This window comes from Plectropomus leopardus, chromosome 1 (assembly GCF_008729295.1).
Source record: "Plectropomus leopardus isolate mb chromosome 1, YSFRI_Pleo_2.0, whole genome shotgun sequence".
In the NCBI taxonomy this organism is placed as follows: domain Eukaryota; kingdom Metazoa; phylum Chordata; class Actinopteri; order Perciformes; family Serranidae; genus Plectropomus; species Plectropomus leopardus.
This window is the reverse complement of record NC_056463.1, coordinates 38181881-38206844: the sequence shown is the minus strand read 5'-3', so window position 1 is coordinate 38206844 and position 24964 is coordinate 38181881. Positions and strand designations below refer to the sequence as shown.

Genomic DNA, 24964 nt, shown 5'->3' with positions numbered 1-24964 from the left:
ATGTCTCTCAGCTGGCCTGGGAATGTCTCAGGAACTGGACGTGAAGAGCTGGACGAAGTGGCCGGGGAGAGGGATGTTGCTTTCTCTGGGCTCATAAGGTCATGCAAAGTCCTCAAATCTTCACCCCTACAAAGTCAGAACACACACACACACACACACAGACAGACATGTACACATCAGTGGTCAGCATCCTGTAACCCATACTTTACTGCATCTATGCGGTTGGACAAATTTCCTGCAGCTCTCTGTATCTTTTATTTATTATATTCGAATGAATTAGGTGCATGCTTGCATTCACGTGCATGTGAGCGTGAGTAGGTGGATGGGTGAGAGGGTGTGTGAATGTCTGCAAGAGGGAAAGAGGAGGACGGAAGGAAGAAAGAAAGAAAGAAGGAGGTCTTTTAGCTGTTGCACAACATAATTTCTGTTTCTGCATACCGTGGTCACCGGACATGCAGCATATACATAAAAACACACACAAGAACACAAGCACTTTTTTTACACAGCTCATTCTTCTATATTGATATCAACAGAAACAGACTAGATTTTGGCTGTAAGCATAGAGTGGTGAAGTAGCCTAATGAGTCCTAAAATGCGGAAATCCTTTAGCCTCTTAGCACTTCCGGTTCCCTCATCTTAAAGTCTATGGGATTTTTGAATGGGTTTTCAGTCAAATGCTTTAAATAATGTCTGTGGGTTACATACTTGAGATATTTAGACATTGAAGAATGAGCCAATTGGCCACCTGCTGCCACAAAGATGCAACAACAGGACAATACCAAAATAAATGCATAATGTCCTCCTCCTCGTCAGCACAACTATTATCATCATTTATTTTCCATATTTTAAGCATTTTTTTTGTTGGAAGTATTTTGCAAAAATATTTCAACTGAAAAGCCCAGAAATTAGAAGAATAAGTTCATCCATCACATTTTTCAGTCAAGGAAGAGGAGCATCAAACACATCTTTCCAACATGTTTAAAGGTGATGAAGTTGACAGGCTATTCTCAATAGACATGAACTAATGATACATGGCAGAGTTTCAAAAGTCACTAGCCATTGTGCTTTTTTCTTTGGTGAATGCCATGTCCCTCCATAGGCAAATTAACTCAAACATGAGCAGATTTTATATACCTCTTTAGTACTGCAATTTTTATATGTTGGCATTTCACAATGTACATTTTTTCTGTTGTTTCAAAATATTCAATGAAATGTTTAATGTCTAAAGCTTCACTGTGTATTACAGCCTGCTGTTCGTGAAGGTAAAGGCCCATAACAACAGGGAACAATTTGCCTTCTGCTCTGTCAAGGGCTGTGAGAGGGTGAAGATCACAGCCGTCATCCCAAAAGGCAGTCTACCAAGCAACTGCATGGCCCAGGCCTACCCAAAACACGCTGAGCTGCCCATTGTGGATGTACCCATGCCCAGAAAGATACCCAATATCAGGCTGGTGAGAGAGAAGGGGGGGGAGGGGGCCAATTCAACTGGCTGTTTTTACAGACAATTGAATTTGAACTGACACTATTCACACCTTTTAGAAGAACATTAACAAACCTGAAGCTCAGCAGCTGACAAGAGAAAGCATGTATCTGTTCTCTCATGCATCTTCGGTCCTTGCCCACTCACTAATATGATTTTCGGTTCAATCAAGGATCAAGTAGAAATGAGCAAGGAAATATCAAATAAGTGACTTGATGCACCCCATTAAAATTTATTGAAATTACATTTTGTGCATTTGAGAAGAAAATATTTCACATTTGAATAATTGCACAGATCTGAAATATTGCACCAAATACTGGTGTTATTCAGTACAATAGCACTCTCTCTCATGTTAAATTGCTCTTATACAACAGTTCTACAAGCACCATTTACTAGTTAATAGTTAAAAGCTTCAGCCATGCATGGTATTGGATAAATATTACATAACAATTTTCAATTGTATGATGTTCTTTTTTTAGGTTACACTGTTATAGGTTACCCTACATGCAGTGCAGTTATTCTCACACTACAGAATGTTTAACACTGTTACTAATAAATATTGGACAAAAAGAATAAACAAACATTACATTGTCGAGGTGTGCTGGCTATCCTGTCTTCAAAGGTATTTAGGTTCATCTTTGGAATTATTAGAGGCTAGATTAATATGTGCCTTATAGGTGCTCATTAAAATGTTATGTGATGTTATGTTATGTGTGAGTGAAAACTGGCTTTAAATTGCCTCTGTGAAATGCCAAATAGTGTGTATTATAAATTCCACTTCTGTTTATTTACATGTGGACTCTCAGCACACACCAGAACACTTCCTGGAGGTCAAACTGGAGTCCTACAACACTCGATTCTTCCACATCAAGGAGGACTTTGCCTTTACTGAGGTATCTTTTGTATAGGGTTTTTGTTGGGTAGTTTTTGTAAGGGTCTAAGGACAGAGGGATGTTGTACACTGTAAAGCCCTCTCAGGCAAACTGTGTTTTTAGATAATGGGCTTAACTTGATGAATTAACTTGACTTGACTTGACTTGACTTGACTTGACTTGACTTGACTTGACTAATAGAGAGAGTAGAATAATAGGTTTACTCTCATGTTGATTGAATTCTGAACATGTAAAGCCACCACTGATGATCAGAACCCGCACTGCTGTCTGTGCTATTCTTTTTCTATGGGAAATGCGGTGGCGCCCAATAAGGTCAAAGCGTCACCCTTAACACCCTTGTTTTTTCTGTCTACTTTTCTCTTTTGAGAATGTAAAATTATTGTCTTTGACTGTTTTATTTTGCCGACTGTTGCTTCTTGTTACATCTGTGAGTTTCCCAGTGTTACAAATAATGTGCCAGTTAACACAGAGAAGCTTCCACTGTGTTCTAACTGGATGCAATTCAAGCGAGCGTCAGAATCTGTTTGATTACACTGTTTCCTGTTGGACTGTCCTATTTGCTCATGAGCAACACAGCGCAATACTGTGTGATACTGTGGGACGCAGCACGTCATTTTTAGCAGCAGTATTGTCATACACCCCATAACTGTCTTTTCCCTGTAGCCCGTGTTGACAGCCTGTAATCAACAAGGAGCAGGGTGCAAATTGAGGATATCTTTAACAACTGTCCTCAGTTACTCAAGTAATCTTCATTCTTAAGGTGCTATTTCCTCAAAGGTAAAGTGCATTTTTACTTTCAGAAGTATCACTATCTCCATTATAGTATATCATGAGAACGATCTCTGTGGTTAATGGGTTGCTCACGCAGTTGGTCTGATGAAGTGTAACAGCCAACTCACTCATGATGTGAACAAAAAAATGACAATAACCAACATAAACCACCATGTTCTGAACAGACACATTATAAACACTAATAGAAAGTATCATTTGTGTTTCGGAACATAAAATTTAACTACAAAGCACTCAGTCCAGAAGTAGGCATGATGGGAATTTGGGCATTGCTACAAGTTGTCATCTGTCTGAAAGCAGATCGCCAGGGAGCTGAATGTTTCTGTGAATATTGTGTGAGATGCTAGCAAGCTAGCTTGTATTACAAAGTGGAAATGGTGGGAGCTACAACAATGATATCTATAAGTTACCCGCAATAGTACTATTGTGAATATGAATAATGAAGAAGTAAGTACCTATCTTTTTAGTGGGTATGTCTCTGAGACCACAGTTTGTTTAAAATTACGTAACAGGGTTCCATTCGAGCATATGAGGATTGGACAGAAAGCCTGCGATATGATGCAATTGGGTGCGATAATCTGATGCTTGCATCCAGTTAGGACATGATGTTAGAGAAGTAGATCAGTTATAGGGTCAGACTATAGTGTGACTGGCTGGCTCTGTCATGACAGGTGAATGGCAGGAAGTTGTACCAACCAGAAGATGGGGTGCAGTTGACAATAATTGACGGGCATGACGGGAAGGTGGCTGAAAGCAAAGTCTTCAGGAACTCCATCTTACAGGGCATTCCTGCACAAATAGACAACTATGTCAGTGGACTGAGAGACGGGTAAGCTGCTCTTTTGCTGTCCAACTAAATTAAAAATCCATCAGTAGTTTGTCATATTACTCTGTTTAAGATTCTTATTTGTGCTTTACAACCATGTTGTGGCAAATTGTTTCCTTTTGTTGTTTGGTTGCTGGATTTTATAAATTCAAGTCACTTTTATTACAAAGTAGTGTCTGTGCTCTGGTATAGCTTAAAAGGTAGATGTGGCTCCTATGACCCAAATGTGAATACAAAAATAATGAGCTCTTTCTCACCCTTTCTCTAGTTCCATTGTCCTCATTACGTCCAAGGGCCGCCTGATTACTAGAGGATCATGGACTAAAGTCCTGGAAAAACTTGGAGCAGACAAAAGCATCAAACTTAAAGGTACTCCTTTACTGATAAATATGCTCACAGTGGGTGCACTGAATCTGTAATACACTGTTGCTTCATTGGTTGCATTTTACTTAGGTCATAGTGTAACAATAATGTCAAAATGTCTAAAGGTGACACTTCCTGGGTTCAAGCCATTTTGGAGAGTTCAAGTTTTAAAGCTGTGAAGGATCAACACCTTTGACAGTTTACAACCTAAGAATTAAATATAACAAATAGTTTTTTTTTTTTTTAATTTTTTGATGACCAGACAGGTGCTCATTCATTTGTGTCCAAATCTTTACCAGTCCAAGCCCCTCTTTGGCAAAACCGAACTAATCCTAAAAACAAACACTTGACCCCCTTGTGGTCAATTTGAATACAAGCGTCATCAAAGTGATGAGAACTACTACTAAAAAATATTTTGGGGAAAAAATTATTTGATGTGTACTTTGAGTTTTAATTTGGCCTATGTCCATTCACTAACATGGAGGGGTGGGCCATAGGACCTATACTGCAGTCAGACACCAGCGGGTGATCAAGATTGAATAGCCTCAATTAAGGGGAGCTGTCATGTTGTCCATCTTTACATGCAGTCTATTGTTTAAAACCGCTGTAACTTTACCAGTATCACACAGAGTGCTTATTTATAAATATGCAGTTAATGTAACAAAAACCACGTCTCTAGCTAAAATACAGGCTGCAACAGTTATATTAAAACACACTATTTCTGGCTTTATTGTTTGTATTTCGTTCTTACTTGTGTGTTCGTCAGGTCGTCTCCCTGACCGCATCGGTTGCTGTAGTTACGGGCTCTGGAGGCAGGGCTGAGGTGTAGCAGAGAGGAAGGAGGAGGGACCTGTAGGCTAAACTCTTTCAAATTTTCAAGCAAAGTTTCTCTCTTCTCATTGTTGCCAGCTGCAGCTTTAAGGATAACTAACTGGTTGAAGAGACTCATTCAATTCCATCTAAGTCTGTGCCGAGCCTTATATCTTTAGTAAAGCTGCTACCCCTTTTTAGTCAATTGCAAAAACATTTTGGAACATGTACTGAAGTATCCACTGAGTCTGTAGCACCCCCTTGTGGTCAATTTGATTACAAGCGTCAGATTATGCTCTTTCTCATGTAGGCTTTGCCCTCCACTGGATTCTATGTGTAATACTCTTTATAATAACTAATTAATACTATTTTTGAATCATGAATTTGTCCACTGAACTTTGCATAACCAAAGCTGACCAGTCAGGATGTGCCTATCCATTTACATGTGGAGCCCAGAGTAGAAATAGGGGCTGTCACAGCATCCTGTTTCTCTTAAGCTACCAGCATTTTTGCCACTGGCCAGCTTTTTCCACAGATTGAATCACTACTTGTCAGTGCAACAGAACTTCACAATTGCTGCTTTGAGTGCCTCGGCAGGGATCATGCAGAGAACGGTGTTTGGCGGCCACCCCTTGCTAAGTCTGCTGAGAACTGCCCAAGAGTAGGCACCAGCAGGGAAGGATCGCTTCATCTGATTATCACTTTGGGTTTGGGTTCATGGCAGTGGCCCACTCGGTGGTATTATTGGGGCTACTGCAAATGCGGCACCTGCAGAGTTCCCTTGCCAGTCTCCTTACGCTTGGTTAGCCCCAGGTTGCCACTTGCCAATGTGGTATGCCCTTTTTCAGCCAACAGAAGGACGCAGCTCAGTCAAAGCAACAGCAGGTGGGCTGATCACTTTAGCTGCTTTAATTTCATCCAAAGAAGGAGTGAGACCAAGCACCAATCCTCCTACAACCAAAAATATAAGACAGCTTAAGATACAAATAAAACTCTCCTCACAACTTAACTAGTTTAAAATATTCTGTGCTATATATGGGAAGCCAGAGTAGTTTTGTCATCACAATGGTAAATGGACTGTACTTGTACAGTGCTTTTCTAGTCTTTTTGACCACTCAAAGTGCTTTCATACGACAGGGCAATTTCACCCATTCACACACTAGTTATTATTATAAATTACACAGGACAATTTGTCCCTAAATCCTGCTACATCTTTTGGCATAGAGGAGGAGTTGAGGAGTCTCACAGCCTGGGGAAAGAAGTTGCTCTGTACTCTGGTGGCTCTGCAGCGGATACTTCTGTATCTTTTTCCAGATGGCAGCAGGGTGAACACACTGTGGCTGCTGTCTTTCAGTATCCTTTGGGCTCTGTGCAGACACCTCACTTCACCGAGGTCACTGATGCTCTGTAGATGGGAACCAGTGATGTTCTGGGCAGTTTGAATCACCCTCTGTAGAGCCTTCCTGTCCTGGGCTGTGCACGAACCATGCCAGTTCATGATGTTTCCAGTCAGTGTGCTTTCTATTGCTCCTGTGTAGAAGTTAACCAGGATCTTGCTCTGGAATTCAGCCTTCCTAAGTTTCCGGGAGGCGCTGTTCTGTGAGGATGGCGACTCCTGAAACGACGACTCCTGAAACGGCTCACGTGTGTGTTGATTTTGGCGTTTTTTTGTGTGTGTTGTCGTGCATTTTGTAACTTGCGTGATTAGACGTGATGTGTATGACAACAGTAGTGTTGCCAGTGTTGTCACCTGGCCTTGATATGGCTTATAATCACAGGTCTATGGCCCGTAAATGGACTGTGTTGGCGACTGGTACAATCACTCACCGCTACTCCAGGTAGGCTCACCTACTCCCAGGAGTTCCTCCTTGGGCTGAGCGGCCCTCAGTCGGAGTCAGTGGTGGTATCCCTTCATGGCAACAACATACCTCTGGAGATACTTTGGGGCAAAAAGCGGATGTGAGTACGGAGGAAAAGGGGCTCGAAAGGAGGGATAAGCAACAGGCTGAGGAGGAGAGGCAGCCGGCTACCTTTACCTTTACCTCACCCTGTCAAATGTCCAATCGCTACGGAACAAGACGGAAGACTATCAACGAACCAGTCACTTTTGTTTTACAGAGATGTGGCTCTTTGGAGATGTGGACATTCAGCTGGATGGATTTGACATCATTCGCTATGACAGGGATGCAGCCCAAACACGGAAGTCATTTGGGGGCGGGCTCTGCATGGCTGTAAACAAACAGTGGGCTACCAATCATACGGTGAGGGAAACTGAGTGCTGCAAACACTGCGAATGAATGACTGTATTTTTTAGACCACTCTATTTACCCAGAGAATTTTCAAAGATCACAGTATTTTTAGTGTATGTCCCAGGTCCTGATTTTAATCTAGCAGCCGAGCGCATAACAGACAGCTACAATAGAGCTGTCACTCAGACTGGAGAGCAACCAGTGTTCCTAATGGGTGACTTTAACAGGTGTGATGTTGCCACACATATTCCCAGCTTGGAACAGTATGTCACAACTCCAACAAGAAGACAGAACATATTGGACATGTGCTTTGGTAATATTCCAGGGGAATACAGTTCAAAACCATGCTCACCTCTAGGTCTTTTAGACCACAATGTTATCCTGTTGTTGCCAAAATACAAGTCACAATTAAAAACACAGGAGAACATCACTAAAACTATTAGGATCTGGAAGGAGGATGCAACCGAGACATTAAAGGGCTGTTTTGAGTGGACAGATTGGGGTGTATTTTTTAATGACTGTGGGGATGACTTTGACATGCTGTCTGATATACTCACCTCATACGTCATATTTTGTGAAGAAAATGTCACTGCCACTAAACACATCACCATTTATTCATCCAGCCATCCACTTTCTTCTGCTTATCCGGGGATAAGGGGGAGCCCAGCCACCCTACGGAGGGAGCTCATTTCGGCCACTTGCACCCGCGATCTTATTCTTTCGGTCACTACCCAAAGCTTGTGACCATAGATGAGGGTAGGAATGAAGATCAACCGGTAAATCGAGGGGGGTTTGCCTTTTGGCTCAGCTCCCTCTTCACCACGACAGATCGGCGCAGAGTCCACATTACTGCAGCTGCTGCACCGATCCACCTGTCGATCTCCCGCTCCATCCTTCCCCCACTCGTGAACAAGACCCCGAGGTACTTAAACTCCTCCACTCCTCTATTTATCCATATAATAAAAAATGGATCACCAAGGACACGAAAGCCTGTCTAGTGCAGAAGAAAAGGGACTTCCTACAAGGTGACAAAGTGAGGGTGAGGGAGCTGCAGAAGGAATTCAGGAGGAAGGCCAGGTTGGCTAAAATCAAGTATAAAAACAGGGTGGAAATTAACATCAGGGAATGCTAGAGAAGCATGACGGGGTTTGAATATCATGATGGGCAGAGTATCCAAACCAGCAGCGTTCAACTGTCCAGACCCCGCCTCTCTTGCAGAAAAGTTGAACAGTGTCTTTATCCAGTTCAACAGCACACCAACCACCTGGACCCCTGTAACCCTCAGTTCCCCCCGCTCAGCCCTCACCATTGATGAACAGCTGGTAACCTCTATTCTGTGTAGAGTAAACCCTAACAAAGCCACTGGCCCTGACAGGCTCAGAGGCAGCTTGCTCAAGGAATGCTCCACACAGCTAGGTGGGGTGTTCACCAGGCTGGACTCCAGCATAGTCCCCAGACAGTGGAAGGAATCGATCGTCATTCCAATCCCCAAAAAGACACAGCCTAAGGATCCGAAAGACTACAGGCCAGTGGCCCTGACATCAGTGCTCTGTAAATGTATGGAGAAAACAATTTGTGACCTACTGTTAGGTGATCTGTCAGACAACCTGGATCCATTCCAGTTTGCCTACAAGCCAAAAAGAGACACTGAGGATGCAACTCCCATGCTCCTCGACACAGTCACCAAACAACTGGACTCTACACATCCACAAACAAGGATTTTATTCATGGACTTTTCAGCTGCTTTTAACACCGTAAATAACAACACTCTGTGACACCGCCTCTTTGACCACCCGGTCCACCCTACACTGATTTTATGGATAAAGGACTTTTTATAGGACGGACCTCAGCATGTGCTTTTTAATGGTTTCACATCTAGTACATTGACTATAAAGACGGGGCTGCCCCAGGGCTCTACACAAATGCCATCACCTGCAGCAGTAAAACAATGACACTTTTTAAGTACGCAGATGATATGGCCCTGGTAGCCCACCTCACTGACACCCAGATCCTGACACAATACCAGCAGGAAGTCCACACCCTGGTTCAAACCTTTGCCGAAATCCTACTTGAGCTGAACATCACAAAAACCACAGAGCTCTGTTTTAGCTGTTTAGCTGTTTTAAAGATGAATGTCTGTTTTTACTCAAGACAAACAATAAAGAATCAATCTAATCTAATCTAATTTAATCTAATCTAATCTAATCTAATCTAGAGCCTTTTCTGTGCTTTTTTAACCTGGGTGGTGATGTGTGATGACCAAGACAGGTTGTCAGTGATGGTTATTCCAAGGAACCTATAGCTGTTCACCTGCTCCACCTCAGCTCTGCTGATGTAGACAGGGGTGTGTGTCTTTGCCTCCTTCTTTCTAAAATCAACAATCAGCTCCTTGGTTTTACTGATGTTGAGCAGTAGGTTGTCCTCTGTGCACCACTCTGCAAGATTGTTGATTTTCTCCCGGTATGAACTCTCATCGTTGTTTGTAATACGGCCGATGATGGTGGTGTCGTCCGCATACTTCACAATACAGTTCTCCTGATGTTTGGGAGTGCGGTCATGGGTGTACAGTGTGAACAGGAGGGGGCTGAGCACACAGCCCTGGGGGGCTCCGGTGTTGAGCACTAATGTAGAGGAGGTGTGACTGCTAATCCTAACTCTCTGGGGCCTGCATGTGAGGAAGTCCAGTATCCAGTGTTGTACCGAAGCCCATAGTGTTAAGTTTTCCAATCAGCTTCATGGGAGAGATTGTGTTGAATGCTGAGCTGAAGTCAACAAACAGCATCCTGATGTAGCTGTTCTCATTCTCCAGGTGAGTGAAGCCTGAGTGAAGAACAGTAGATATGGTGTCCTCTGTGGATCTGTTGTTTCTGAAAGCATACTGGTGAAGGTCCAGGCTGGCAGCGATATTGTCTTTGATGTGCTGGAGAACTAGTTTCTCAAAACATTTCATCAGGATGGGGCTAAGAGCCACAGTCATAAAGACTAGACACAGCAGACTTTTTAGGTACAGGGAAGATGATGGCTGTCTTGAGGCAGGAGGAACAGTCTCTTGTGAGAGTGAGATGTTAAAAATGTCAGTTAAAACATTAAGTAGCTAATCAGCACATGTTTTTAGTATACAGGATTGAGTATTATCTGGACTGGCAGCCTTGATTATATGTTAATAAAAATGTTCTTTGTAAAATAGGAAAGCAGCAACATTTTGAAGTAATCCTCCTTTTTGGTGCATAAGCATTATTAATTGAGGCTCTCTGCTTTTATTTATTTATTTTTATTTATTTGAAAGGGACAGTTGTATAATTTAAAACATAAACGTTATCATCTGATGCACCGTACCAGATCGTAGGTTAGAGCTAATTCGTATCTGCAGTCCCTCAAGACTTCAGAATAAAGACACAGCACAAAAACATCATAATCTTTAATTGTACAAAAAAAAAGACAAATAATACAAACAATAGCAAATAAAGTGGTACAAAAAAAGAAGACAGGAGACAGACAATGCAATATAAAACAACACAAATATCACACACAAAACACAGAATAAAAGCACAATAAAAAGCTCGACACAATAGCACATTACAAGGCTTGTCATGTTAACACATTATAAAACCCAGAGTTTAGGGTCAGTGAGTACAGCTGAGCAGCTTTTAAAAGTTTTTTCAAGGTGGTTGTGAAAGTCCTGATAGAGCTGCAGCTCCTCACTTTCTCAGATAATGTTCCACAGATTTTTAGCTCCTAAAGAAAAAGTTGATTTCTTAAATGCAGTGAGACGAAATAATAAGTTCTAGTTTGGTAAAGAGGATAATCTAGAGGATCAAAACTTACTGAGCGAGCACACACAAAGTCCCATGGAGGAGGAGGAGCCAAACCATTTTGGGATAAATCTGAAAAGAAATCCAACATTCTCGAAGGTCAGTAATTTGTATTTCTCCAGTCTCCCACTGAGATGAAAATGGAGAGACTTTTTTCCCAAAGTTTTTAGGCTTTGTTTGTACACGGACTCAATGTTCCTTGTGGAACACCCATTGTATACTCCATGTAACTGGACAGTTTGACCTTCTCTTGAACTCTTTGATCAATTTGAAGACACTCATGCCAGTGCTCCAGATGAGAGATTAAATCTACAGAGTTTAGATAGTACAACATTATTACTGACTGTATGGAAAATTTTACACATCTCAAAATACAGCCCCAACCATTGCTTCTTTATCGAGCCTTGATATAATTTGCTCTATTAAGGTAGCAGTCTGGGTGGAATGATTTGCTCTGAAACCAAACTGCATACAATGCAAACCAAAAGTACTTGTATTAAGGAATGTTGTAAGTTGTTCAATAAAAACTTTTCCAGCAACTTTAGAGAGTATGGGCAGAATAGTTAGTGGTCTATTGTTACTGGCATTAAGGCAGTTTCCAGATTTAAAAAAAAATAGGTGTCACAACATTTATGGCACATTTGCAGTTATCAGGGAAGACACCTACTTTAAAGACAAGTTAGCTAAATGAGTTATGGTAGGTGTTAAAATGTCTTTATGAGAAACATGGTCAAAATGAAAGGCATCTCAACATTTGGAGCTATTAAAAGAGCTAATAATTTTATTCATGTGTGTCTTATTAGTCTCTAACAGCTTAAATACTTGGCTTTCAGCATCTACAGGAGGAATAATCCAACTCCCCTCTTGTGATGTTTTTTTCCTCGCTCATGTGCAGACTTGAGAAAACAATTATTAAAAACAGTAGCAACAGCAAGATGATCTCCAATCAACTCAAGTACTTTAAAGTTTTAAATCTCCTAAAAATGTTTACATCCCCCCGTGTAAGATTATCACTATTTTTTCCAGATCAATTTACTGTTTACTTTTGCATCATTCAGTATATTGAGATAAAAATGTGACTTAGCTAATCATGGATTTCAGATAACTTTATTCCTTAGACCTTTGTATATGAGCATGTCATTGTCTCTTGTAGTTTTGCTTTCTTTAGTGCAGCATCTCTACTCTTCAGCTTTCACAGATTGACATTGAACCAGGATTAATTATTTTTATTTTTTAGATTTTATCTGGACCTTCATGTTAAATCTTTCCTTCACAGAGCTGATTCTTTGAGTAAAAGTATTATAGACAGGAAGCTCTACTGGAGGCCCCACAGGGACTCCTGGACTGTGAAGAAGAAAATGTGTGGCAGGGAATTGCTAAATAACCCTGGTGTTCTAATGATATCACTAACTTCAATATCATGCCTACAGATAAACTGGCATTTGTGGGCTTCAAGGGCTCCTTCCACCCTTGCTGGGTCCATCTGGAGGTGGATACCGACCGAGCCAAGATCCATCAGGTTCTGCCTGTTCCTGTGGTCCACAAGATGAAGCTATGAGACGCAGGCACAGTGGGGAGGGCAGCCTAGAGCCTATGTAACCCCCCGCTCTCTCTCTCACACACACACACGCACACACACAAAGTGCACAAATACACAGAACATAACTGCCAGACCCACACAATCAGTTGCTCCAAGCTATTGTTCAGGATCAGTGGTGTTTTTTTCTGTTTGGCAAAGGATGATATGATTCAGTTTGTTGAAAAGGGAAAGACCCTCTCCCAGAGCAAGCACTGCCCACAATGAACTGTGTCTGTGTAAGTAAGCAGTGGATTTGGTGAGCTACTCCAACACGAACACATCTGTTTTATGAGCCATCTGACATGGACATAAATTTAGGCTACTTTCACATTACAAGGCTAAATGCTCAATTCCAATACTTTCCCTAGATCAGACGTTTTTGCCTAGACTTTTCATATTTATGTTTTAAAAGACTCATATCTCATTTCAGTGTGAGTCTTACCAGAAATACCTCACATGCAGCCTATAACACATGCATGTTGGAACAGCAACAACAATTGTCATATTTGTGAGTCACAGGCATTTTGAAAAAACAAAAAGAAGAAGAATGACATCGTGATGGCGGTCATCTCCTGAATGATTTCCTACAGAGGTCTATTGACAATTTGTCATAGAGAATGAGGGTGAGAAGACAAAAGGAACGCAAAAGCCATAGCTATAGCTCGATGAGCTACTATTGATCAGGATTTAGAAGTGTTGGGGCAATGGAAGATTCATGAAAGAACAAACTTTAGGATGTCCACAACTAAATTCCAATATCTCATTTGGCACCTCACAGCAAGGCTATCACTCAAAATGTAGGCAAGCTGTCCCTGTCAGAAAGTGTCTGGGAGCTGGGCAATAATGGCTGTTCAGTGGGGCAGCATACCGCAGCTGTACTGTTATGGCAGCCTACTGTAGTTTCAACAGACCGCTCAGTGGAATCTGTCTACTGACTCACTTTTCTCTCACACACTAAAAAAGAAAGGCATTTCACTTTAGTGTAAATTTCAGTGGTGGGCCCTCTGAGAAACAGTGATGCAAACTGGGTGCCAGCCGTGAGCATCTAGGGATATTGACCATATGTTGCAATTAGCTGTCTGTGACACAGCATGGCTCCCGACCAGGTGTGGACATACCCAGTGTGAATGCAAGGTCAGGCTAAATCGAAAACAAAGTTGTTTTTGCCATCAGACCAAACCTAAAGGCATAAATGTTTGCAGCTCTTCTGAATTAGCCCCATGTAAATGTGGTGCAAAAAACTTCTGGTCATAAAGAGCATCTCTTTGCAATAATTTTTCAAATGGGAATAATGGTGCACCCTCTCTTCTAAGGAAGTCATGCTGTTACAAACATGAAGGACATGATGGCAACAGTTGTGTGAATAATGGAAAAAAGAGAGCTGAGAGAAAAATGCTCCCCTTAATCATTGGTGTTTTCCAAACATAGGATGATATGAGCAAGTTGAGGATGCAGACTGAGATATTAGTGAACACTTAAGAGTCAAGAAGCAAAATATGCCAGATGTCTCTTACCTAACAACATCTTCAAGCTCCTCCTCATCATCTCAAAGCTTTTTTTTCAGGCCAAATGGGGTACGTAAAGCCTCCAGCCTTCTCTGATTGTTTTTATTTTTGACACTACTCTTTGCATTGGCACAGAACACTGGACAGAAACATAAATGCGATCACAAAGAGTTGTGTATAGTTGAGGTCCCTAGCAGACTGGGTTTGCCTTTTTTCCCCACAATAATCTACATTAAGAAAGAAACCTAATATATATGTTTATGTACTTTTACATTGATCATTTCCAAGGATCTCTTTTTCCAGCCTGGTTGTTTGATATTTATATAACTGCTGGCCAATTCTCTAATAGACTGTCATGCAAATGTAAAGCCTGTATATGAACAGAGGGAGGAAATTCTAAGATTACTAAGTGTGTTAGCTAATCATGTTTAATGTACATGCATCATTGAGCATTGGTCTCTATGGTATGTGACAGCTGTAAACGTTGAGTGGTTTCTTTGCTTGGTTTTAAGCCTGTCTTTTTTTCCCACTAAACTGTTATAAGAAAGAATAGCGAAGAGGAAGAAAATCAAAAAAGTTTTGCATCCACACCAGAGGTTTGTAACTTGCTCTGTTTCATTCCGAGCACTGGCTGACTTGATATTGTGATGTTTTCTTCCAAATTCAGTGTTAATCTGTGTTTTGGAGTAAACCAGCAAGATGACAATATAATGGATTAAATTAAATTTTCCATTGACTGCTAAATCAGGGAATTTTTAAATGTGCAATTTCTCCATTAAAAGGACAAAGGAACCTTTGTTTAAATCTGGAGGGAAAAAGGATTTCCCATCCTTCGCTAAAATAGCTGGTCTTTTTTCGGAGGTTGTAGCAGTAATTTAGTGTTTTGTATGTTTACTGTGTTTTTAAAAATCCACAGATTGCTAAGAGATATATTTTATACGTATTTATTGTACAGACACAGTTGATCCAAATCTACAAAGGTCATCTTTTATGTTGTAATGTTTTTACTGTCCTGTACGTATATTGTATGTAAGAAACAATTATCGCTCCATTAAAAAACATTTGTACCAGAATTTCATTATGCATACATGCAAATGAGTGAGTATAGTTGGCTCGTTTTAACTGTACACCAAAATGAATATGTTGTATATGTGTTTTGGGATTGTAAAGTAATGAAGCTTGATGACTTTGAATTTCTTTGAGGACTTTTGTACAGAAATAAATGATGAGATCAGTGTTTGAATGTCACTGTGACTAAAGACTTATGCACATCTGTTTATCCTTTTAGGACAAACAAAGCAAAACACAAGAGAGCATCTTCTTGAAATTACTAAATATTACGCTGACATTTGAGTCGTTTCCAGTATCCTTTATATTGTCAGCACCAGATGGAGGACAGTCACGGATCAGCATAACCAGGGTCCCTGCACAGACAAATGATACACAGAGAAATCATACCATGAAAGGAAAAGAGCAAAGAAAACAGACAGAATCAGACAAAGTGCAGGATGCAAAAGAGAAGTGTGGGATGCTGTATCTAGAATATTGCAACAGTAGATTTTAATACCAACCTCAGAAGTGGCTTTAGTAATAATGAAAATAATAGTAATAAAATAATAACATTTATAAAAATATAATATAAAGTTTTGGAAAAAGAGATAGATAAATAGAATGTTCAATGTTCAACACTGAATTTTATGCCTGCAACACATTAAAGTGTGTTTTCTTTAAAAACCACCAGAATCATGGATGGCAGGGGTGTGATATTTTGACAATGTGTGATGTGAGCGACCAACCACAGGGAAATTAAAAAAGTAGCTGGTAAATCTTTGCAGCTTACTTAAAGACGAACAGTGGCCAAAATGTCCACAAACCAGGATAACGAAGATATCTGGGGGCTCCTTACCCTCCGAGCAGAGGATGAAATCAGCAGCCATATAACAGAGATGATAAATGACTGTTATTGACATGTTATGGCATTGTTATTGTTTATAAAATGCTGCCGACACAACATATGTCACACAAGAGGCAATCTCTATTGTGGTACATGTCACGCTGTCTCTTTTGCTTCTGTGATGCCGGCATTCTTTCTAAAATCACACACTGGTGTAGTGTGATGCCACTGATGTTAAGTTCTGTTTAAAATGCAAAGGAGGCGTAAAGAAGGGACTTCTAAGCAGCTCTTTAGTGTTATCTCTGTGTAAAAAGGTCTTCAAACTGGTGCCATGCAGACGTGTGTGACTTCACACTTACTGTCAGCATCCTCTGAAGATTCCTGCCACCGTTGAACTGGCCTCTGTGTGTCTTATCTATGTGCATTGAGCATTATAGCTCAGGTGATATCAGCAGCCTGAAGGAGATTTAAGATATTGCCACTAGCCTCCAGTAACCTTTCTCTAAAATGCCCCTTTGCAAAACAGGTATCCCTTTGAATAAAAGTGACACTGGTCTTATTCAGGTGAAGTTTAGCTTTCTCCAATTAGAACTCTGTGTGTTTGATTGTTTGTGCTTCAGGTTTTGGTTGAGGTCTTGTGATGTAATGCACTCTGGGAAAAAAACTCACTGTCTGCCATGACTGTTAAGTAGAACTGGGACAGATAGTAATATGATAATAACAATACAATATTTAAAAAAAAACAAAAAAAAACAAAAAACTGGTAGTAGCACTCAATGGCTTCATTGTTGGTCTTTCTGCCAATGTTGTAGTATATTTAAGTGTTTAAATTTCTGTACAGTAACTGTTGGCTGTACCTGTTTAGTCTATCAGCCATATCATTAACAAGGCTTTTCTTGTTTGCATATAGCTTCTGAAGATACAAAGAATCATTCCCCAAATATCATACAATCAATGAAGTTATAGATCATCAATATATTGGACTCTGTCAGTAGTGTCTAGCTATGACTGTAAGCCACTTTCATGTAAATATTACTGCATGACCAAAAGTTTGGGGTAACCCAGATACCCCCACAGTTTCATTTTCAGGCTTTTCACCACATGTTCGAGTCTGGCTGCAGGCTAGTCAGTTTCTTCCACATCAAACTGGGAAAACCATGTCTTCACTGGACCATGGTAATGTTGAAACAGGAAAGAGACACACACACTTTTTTTGAAGATATTACCTTTAACTGTAACTAAGAGCCCCGGCCAAAACTGTGGAAAACCACATATAGGCAAGGATCCAGTTACTTTTGACCTCATTTAATTTTGTCTGTACTGTCCAATTACCTCTTCATGTTGCACTGGTGACGACACAAACATTGAATCCAGAGATGTGATTCAAACCTCAGTAAAGACAGAAATGTCATACAGTAGTATAAAAATGTTTATTTTCATATTCTGTGAAAAATTAAACAATGAGTGTGTGCTACGTTCGGATCAAATCTTGGAAGTGCTGCTTGATGTGAATAAAAAAAAACACAACACATAACAGGACCTGATGGTCTGATGAATGACTCACTTCCTGTACCTAACATGGGTCTTGGAACAGGGGAAAAAACACACAAAAAAGATTCATGATTCTTGCCTTGATTGCCTTTCAAACAATATGTGCATGTATTGGTTTTCATTGGGTGACAGTCTAACAACAAAAAATAAAGAAATTGGACAATGCTGGTTTTACAACTGATTTTAAAGAACTTGTTACCACTCTCTTGCAAAAAAGATTGCAAAAAAGTACTTGTCACTGCGACGTGTTTCAGTTATTATACCGGTTCAGCGGTACGGGAATGAGTTCATTCATTCCGTTGACTCTGAAGCACTGCATCTGAACATGGTCCGGCAGCCCCTCATATTGTTAAAGGTCAGAAGAAGAGGGACCGATGATTCATCATCTCCCTCCATGTTATTTCATCACAGCTCCTCCTTCAGATAGCTGGCGCTGTTCCCCTCCAAGTCGGCCTTCTTGCTCTGCGTCTTCTTCTTGTTCTTCTTGGCACTGACTTCATTCTGCTGCTTGTATTTGGCATCGTCCTTCTTGGCAGCCTTCCCTGGGAACACTTGTCCCTCCACGGTGACATCCATGCAGCGTTCCTGGGCCACAAGGAAGTCTTTGATCTCCCAGGCCAAACTACCATCCCGCAGCATGAAGATGACCCTGTTAGAGCCCACCACAAACCTAAAGAGGGACAGGTGGATGAAAACAGGTCAAATGTGTGACCCATATAAAATTGACCAGTAGAGTTAATTCTGGTAATCCCACATCCTAACTGTGTTATATCTAGAAGGAGCTATAAGACGGCATAGTGCTGTTGATTCCAACTGAGTTCTAGAAAAGAGAAACAAAATACAGTCACTGCATCACAAGAGTGCTGCTTGAAAAAAATGCTCAAGGAAAGTTTCAGAGAGCTTCAATAAGCTGTGTCAGACGTTCTTACAATCTTTGGTTCGGACAGGAATGTGCGGCCCAGGCTGTACAACAGTATCCAAATGCGTGCACACATGGCACACAGTCTGTATTCAATCACGTGTTATAAAAACCAAAACCATGTTTTTAACTAAAACACAGCCACAAATTTTCAATCTATTCCATTTATAACTGGATTTTTTTATAATGACCTGTATAATTATCAAGATGAGCATGTTTTTTGACTGAAACACAGCCAAAAATCGTTGATCTACTTTGCTCATGGCTGGACTGTAGGCTGCTACACAACAAAGTGGGTAAAAGCATCCATAAATCGAATTTAAACATACAGAAAAGGAAAGCATTTATATATGTAGCCTCAGCCATGGTCGAATAACAAAAATCAAGGAAAAATGATTATATAAGCAAAATCTCATAAGGTCTACAGTATCACCCGGCAGGATGCTCTAAAACGCTAACGGACACTCCCTGTGGGATTGTGAGCTGCCTGGAGGACAGAGTAAAACAGCATCACAGGCTTAATGACATCGTCACGCTGCAGGTGTAATTGAGGGGTTAAGCTTAAAAACTTTTAGTTGATAAGCTAGTCTGGCTAGTCTAACTGTCAGAAACTTTGCTAACCATTAATTGCAATCCAAGCTTATAGTAATTTTCCCTTCTAAAAAGCAGCTAAACAAAGCACGTCTGAATGTTGAGTGAGTCTGCAGAGTGAGTACCTCTGTATGTCAAAGTTGGCATTGAAGAGGCTGCCCTGCCACAGGCCTGTGATCTCCTCTGTCTCTTTCTCAGTGGGATCCCCTGAGACTGTAGCAAAAACCATCAAAGTCTTGCCCTTCTTGGACATCTTGAGCAGCTCCTCTGGCTTGGAGGGGTCAACCTTGGTGAAATCGATGGGAGGAGGAGACCTTTTGTGTTCTGGAAGATCACCTTCTTCAATGTCGTCATCCTGCTGTGGAACCAAGGAGAGAAATGATGTACTGTGAGGCATTAGAGATTAAGATGGTTGCAAATAAATTACCCAGAAACTACTGAATTAGCCAGCATTTATCTGAATATTAAAGTGACTTTTTAACTGCTATAGTCTTTTAAAAGTTAACATTGAAACTGCATAACCCGTCAAATATGTCTCAACTTCAACTCATTCAGACAGAACTCTGCCAGAATATAAAAACTGTCATTTATCACACATTATGATAAAAGCATTGACAACATGTACAGTGGCATCACTGTTGTATTTAAAGGATCTGTGCTAACTTTCAGTATTTGCTGTATTGTAAATATTCATTAGAATAGCTGTTTCAGTTTTCCAAAACTTAAATCCCGGTAAAACCACAAAATGTTTATTAACCCCATCTTCTGCATTTAGCTCCAAGTACCAGTTCACATTACAGCTTGTGTCACCCTAAAATACACTTGAAAGGTCAACTAAAATATTATTTTTATAATATTACATCGAGTTTGTCAAACCCCACAGGTTCCACGGGGTCAAAGAGCGTGGCCAAGCCCTCATTTAATAGCCTTCTACACAACCACCCACTTCATGTAATATTGTAGTACTACATAACGAGCCAAAATTCAAAGCTGACATCTTATTTGAAGGCTACTTTGTGTGAAACTTCTCGTGCCGACTGTTAGAGTTTGTGACTAGAGATCAGAATGTCTTTTTTATCAACTTTGAGGCATGTATATGTTACTTTAGTCAAGTGAATAAAGCATTATACTGTCAGGAGAATGAATGGAGTACCGAGGACTGACTTGGGAACATACTAATCTCTAGTACTACCCAAATATTTCAGGGTTTGTGTCTCTCAGATAAGCAACTAGGTCTCTGGGACTAAAGATTGCTAATGGACTGGTAATGTTACCCTAGATACACAGAGGTTGCTCTTTGTAAATGATACATGGTAACTTGCATTATTAACGTTCCCCTGGCTAGCTCACAGCTAGGCTAGTTGCTAGCTTCTATATGTAGGCAGACTGAATGACAACCATCACGTTAACGAACCTCCCATTGTTCCAGGAGCCGGGCCATGTCTGCGTCATTGTAATCTCGGATATCCTTCTTTTTCTTGGGTTCACCTTTGCTGGCAGTCGCTAAAACGCAAAACAAATACGTGCACACAAGGAGCACTAACGTTACACATCTCAACCTGAAGTCAGACGCCATGTTTACAGATGGTGTGTTCTCATTGGCTTTGGAGTCTGCTGGTCACGAGACGAGAAAGGAGGCGTGTCCGAGCTGTAAAGAGCCGACCGGTTGCACACGCACCCTATGATGGCATTTCAAAATAAAGCCAGAATTATTTAGAATGGAAAACTTTGCGTTAAAGTGGTTATGTTAAGGCTATTTTACCCCCCACACCGAGAAAATTCCCATGTTACAGCAGCTCAACAGTCAGAGGCAAGAGAAAAAAAGCAAGAAATGTTCTAATGTGCTACAAAGGATGAATTAGGGCTTGATAAAATAAAGTAATATCAAATCTATATACAGTATACACCTTTCACTTGTACAGATATTGTATGTCCATGACTGATAACTACATTTGATATGATGAATACACACATGAAGTGGTAGTATATATACAGTAAAAATATAGAAACAACCTATACATATCTTTGCAAAGCAAACAGTAAAATATTGCACAGTAGGAAATTGCACAGTATGTTGAACTGTATAAAACAAAGCCAGTAGTTATGTACATATATAGGAGTATTTACATGATAATTATGACTAAATAGACTATAACTTGAGGTTGAAAAAGAAGGAGGCAAAGACACACAGCCCTGTCTACATCAGCCGAGCTGAGGTGGAGCAGGTGAACAGCTATAGGTTCCTTGGAATCACTATTACTGAGAACCTATCTTGGTCATCACACATCACCACCCAGGTTAAAAAAGCACAGAAAAGACTCTACTTCCTACTGAAACTTCAGAAGGCTAAATTCCAGAGCAAGATCCTGGTTAACATCTACAGAGGAGCAATAGAAAGCACACTGACTGAAAACAAGGCTCTACAGCAGGAAAATAAAACCACCCAGAACATCACTGGTTCTCATCTACAGAGCATCAGTGACCTCAGAGAAGTGAGGTGTCTGCACAGAGCCCAAAAGATACTGAAAGACAGAAGCCACACCACCCACAGTCTGTTCACACTGCTGCCATCTGGAAAAAGATACAGAAATATCAGCTGCAGAACCACCTACAGACTACAGAGCAGCTTCTTTCCCCAGGCTGTGAGACTCCTCAACTTCTTCTTCTATGCCAAAAGATGTAGCAGGATTTAAGGTCAAATTTAATTTCATTTATTCTTAAACCACGTTTAAGAAAAATGACAAAAATGACACAGCTGTTTTCTTCTTAAACTAATCACATGATTTTGTTGCACAAGGAAACAAACGTAAAAAAGAGGTGATTTACTGAAGTTGTGAGTTTATTTTGAAAAAGACGGTGCATCTAACAAACAGAGATTACATTTCCTGTGAAAATGGAAGTGTATTTTGAAAAGACACAATGCAGTTAACAATTGTTAATTGACAGGCTGTTCTGGAATGTCAACAACAGACACAGGAGACTACCTAGCACATCACATCTGGATATGAAAAATCCATGGACAAAGCTATTTCATAAGTTAGGATGTGAATACATTAGAAAAAAGACATCCAATGACAAAAACTCTTTTACTGTTGAAATTTCTTTGAACATCCCAAGATGTTGCTTAGGATGTAGACTTGTGTCACCTTGCGCAACAGTGTGGCTTATGGATTAGTAGTTTTTGGAAAGCATAGGAGTTCTATGTCACAGGAGAAAGCGTTATATCAGGCTTTAGATTTGCAGACAATACTTGTTTGTAGATACATAGAGTGTTAGTTTAAGTTTCCACGTATAATTTGCCGACAATATTAAAAAAAAGGAAATCACCATATTTATTTTTTCAACACAACCAATTTTAGGCAAAGCACCAGTAGCTGATATTTTTTGTGCTGAAATGTTAAAAAAAAATCTCTCTTTTTTCCCCTTCTATGTGAATATGGTCAAAAAGCATGATAACAGAAATATGTCTATTAGTTGAAGTCAGGTAGGAGCCCCCATTGTGCTCAGCATCAGGAAACAGAGTACACGATAACATAAAGGTCAGTATTAGAGAAATACATTAATGTTACTGTAACTTCAATGCTACAATCTTGGACCTAATGTAAATTAATCAGTGTTTTCCCTCATGGAGCACGTAGCTTTATTATCGAGACGCTCTTAGCAACCAGTGAGTGAAGGTCAGCAGAGTTCATGGGGATGGAGCTCAGAGATCAGCATTGCTGACACAAACTGTAGAGCTGTTTCCTCTCTGGATGACTCCACCTAATGGCACTGTGCCCTGTGCAGCTGCAAATCCCACTGACAGTACAACAGCACTCACATTCACTCACATCATAACCTCCTACCAAGAAGAAAGGAGGGCTTGTGACCATGCAACATACCATGAACTTTATCATTCCATATGTCCTTAAAGGGGACCTATTATGCTTTTTGGGGTTTTCCCTTTTCTTTATTGTTTTGTGTAGCATGTTTGGGCTTGTAAAAGGTCTTGTAAGTAATAAAGCCCAAAATCCAAGCCAAATGGAGCTCTCTCTCCCTCAGAAGGCTCTGCTGCTAAGCTGCCTCAAACAGCTTGTTTGAGTTTCAGTGTTTACTTCCGTAACTTGGAGATATCACTATGTAACAAATAAATTATGCATAGAATGCCCATCTACATCACAGTGACATTTCCAACAGGCACTGTAAGCGGTGCACCAATCACAACAGAGTGTGAGAGAGCGAGCTAGCTGACCAATCAGAGTAGACTGGGTTTCTGGAGAGGCGGGACATGAGGTCAGACAGACTGTTTCAGACAGAGGTGCTGCAGCAGAGGGCAGTATGAGACACATGATGTGAAAGCATGTAACCTATTCTAGTAGACCCCCAAAATACAAATATGATCCTGAAAATAAGCATACTTGGGCCTCTTTAATACAGTCTAAAACAAAAGGTTTTTTTTGTATTAAAGTAATTTTTGAAGAAAATCATTGATATATAGAAAATAAATTGTTGAAATATTTGTTTTATCATCTCTTAATAAAGACCCATGTGAATTACACACTTGAAACCTTGAGCGGGGAGTACATGACTTCTTTTCAGCCTGCTCTATTTTATGCCACAGATCAATGGTTCAAAACCCAAGAGATTTGATTTTCAATGATCTGTGTTGGGAGTAATGTGTTACTAAGTAATGCTGTTACTTTTGGCAGTAATGAATAATGCAGTTTATTACTTTCTGATATTCAGTAATGGTGTGACAATTACTTAAATACAAATAGGTTCGTTACTCATTACTCCGTGAAAAGAGCAGACAACTAGGCCCATTTCACACAGCAAGTGTCAGCGTTGAGTGAGCAGCACTGAACATCTTGTGTTACCTCACTTCACACTGTCAAAACATTGTCCTGGTTCTCGGTTTGAGGGCATGCTAAGGTTACAATTAATATTCCCATGAATAGTTTTAAAATATTGTGTTTTGTTATTCCACTACTTACTTTCATCAAAGTAATACTGGGCCAGTGTATATAAAATTGACAGTCTTGTCCCAACTGTGCCAAAACAACACTAAAATAATGTGTGTGCATATATGATCGAAGCATCAACGAAAATAACCAAAAAATTATGCAAATATTACTTTTCTTAGTAATTAATTACTTCTATTATGTAGTAATTTAAAAGTAATTGAATTACTTTTTGACATAGGTAACTAGTACCTGTAGCTGATTACTACTTGTCAGTAACTTGCCCACCATTGTCAATGATATAATACATACTTGAAACAAAATGGAACCAGCAAATGTTTGACGTATTTGCTTGGCCTTTAAAAATAAAGAGATTAAACTACATGGTGCAATCAAAAGCCATTAACTGAAAGTAAGGAAAGAATTCATGAAAGAAGAGGATGAGCAGATGTCAACAACTTTGCTGAGAACCACTAATCTAAAATAAATGTAGCTATAAAGGATGCTTTTAATGCAAATTTGAGGTGCCTTAAGGTTTAACGGCTGGAGACCACTCCTCTTACAATCACTGTGTAGGTTCTATAGCTCTTTTAATCTTGTCAGACCTACTGCCCCATAAAAAAGTAAAAGATTTTGTTATTTTTTTTTAAACAACTCTTCTTCTGGTGAAGGTGCTGACATTAGAATTAAGAAAAATGTGTGGTGAGAGGTGTTATTATAAGCTATATCACTGTTACTTTTCCTTAATGAGCATTATTGAAAG

At 40.2% G+C, this 24964-nt stretch overlaps 2 protein-coding genes across 5 annotated transcripts in view; one reads left to right on the top strand and one right to left on the bottom strand.

Annotated features, from left to right (window-relative positions):
* LOC121941822 (cell migration inducing hyaluronidase 1) overlaps positions 1-15554 on the top strand; it is a 141767-nt gene extending 126213 nt beyond the window's left edge. For all 3 annotated transcript variants that reach the window (XM_042484707.1, XM_042484725.1, XM_042484717.1), the window contains exons 25-29: positions 1247-1451; positions 2287-2373; positions 3834-3991; positions 4257-4357; positions 12653-15554. In XM_042484707.1, the coding sequence (XP_042340641.1) occupies positions 1247-1451; positions 2287-2373; positions 3834-3991; positions 4257-4357; positions 12653-12780 (679 nt within the window). In that variant the 3' untranslated portion in view covers positions 12781-15554. The remainder of the gene's footprint in view (positions 1-1246; positions 1452-2286; positions 2374-3833; positions 3992-4256; positions 4358-12652) is intronic.
* A 2057-nt stretch (positions 15555-17611) lies between these two features.
* mesd (mesoderm development LRP chaperone) lies at positions 17612-20863 on the bottom strand. 2 transcript variants are annotated; one of them, XM_042488652.1, is made up of 3 exons: positions 20676-20863; positions 19387-19619; positions 17612-18421 (listed from the first exon to the last, which is right to left on the bottom strand). In XM_042488652.1, exons 1-3 carry the CDS (start codon positions 20835-20837, stop codon positions 18157-18159), a joined length of 660 nt encoding a protein of 219 aa, XP_042344586.1. In that variant the 5' UTR covers positions 20838-20863; the 3' UTR covers positions 17612-18156. The 2 variants fall into 2 exon arrangements, with proteins under 2 accessions (XP_042344586.1, XP_042344594.1); XM_042488660.1 differs by having other exon boundaries at positions 19387-19616.
* Positions 20864-24964: the final 4101 nt, after the last annotated feature.

Coding starts and splice junctions, on each gene's coding strand:
- mesd (XM_042488652.1), bottom strand. CDS start 20,837: ATGGCGTCTGACTTCAGGTTGAGATGTGTAACGTTAGTGCTCCTTGTG. Junction 19,620..20,675: donor GGCTCCTGGAACAATGGGAG/GTTCGTTAACGT, acceptor TTGGTTCCACAG/CAGGATGACGACATTGAAGA. Junction 18,422..19,386: donor GCCAACTTTGACATACAGAG/GTACTCACTCTG, acceptor GTCCCTCTTTAG/GTTTGTGGTGGGCTCTAACA.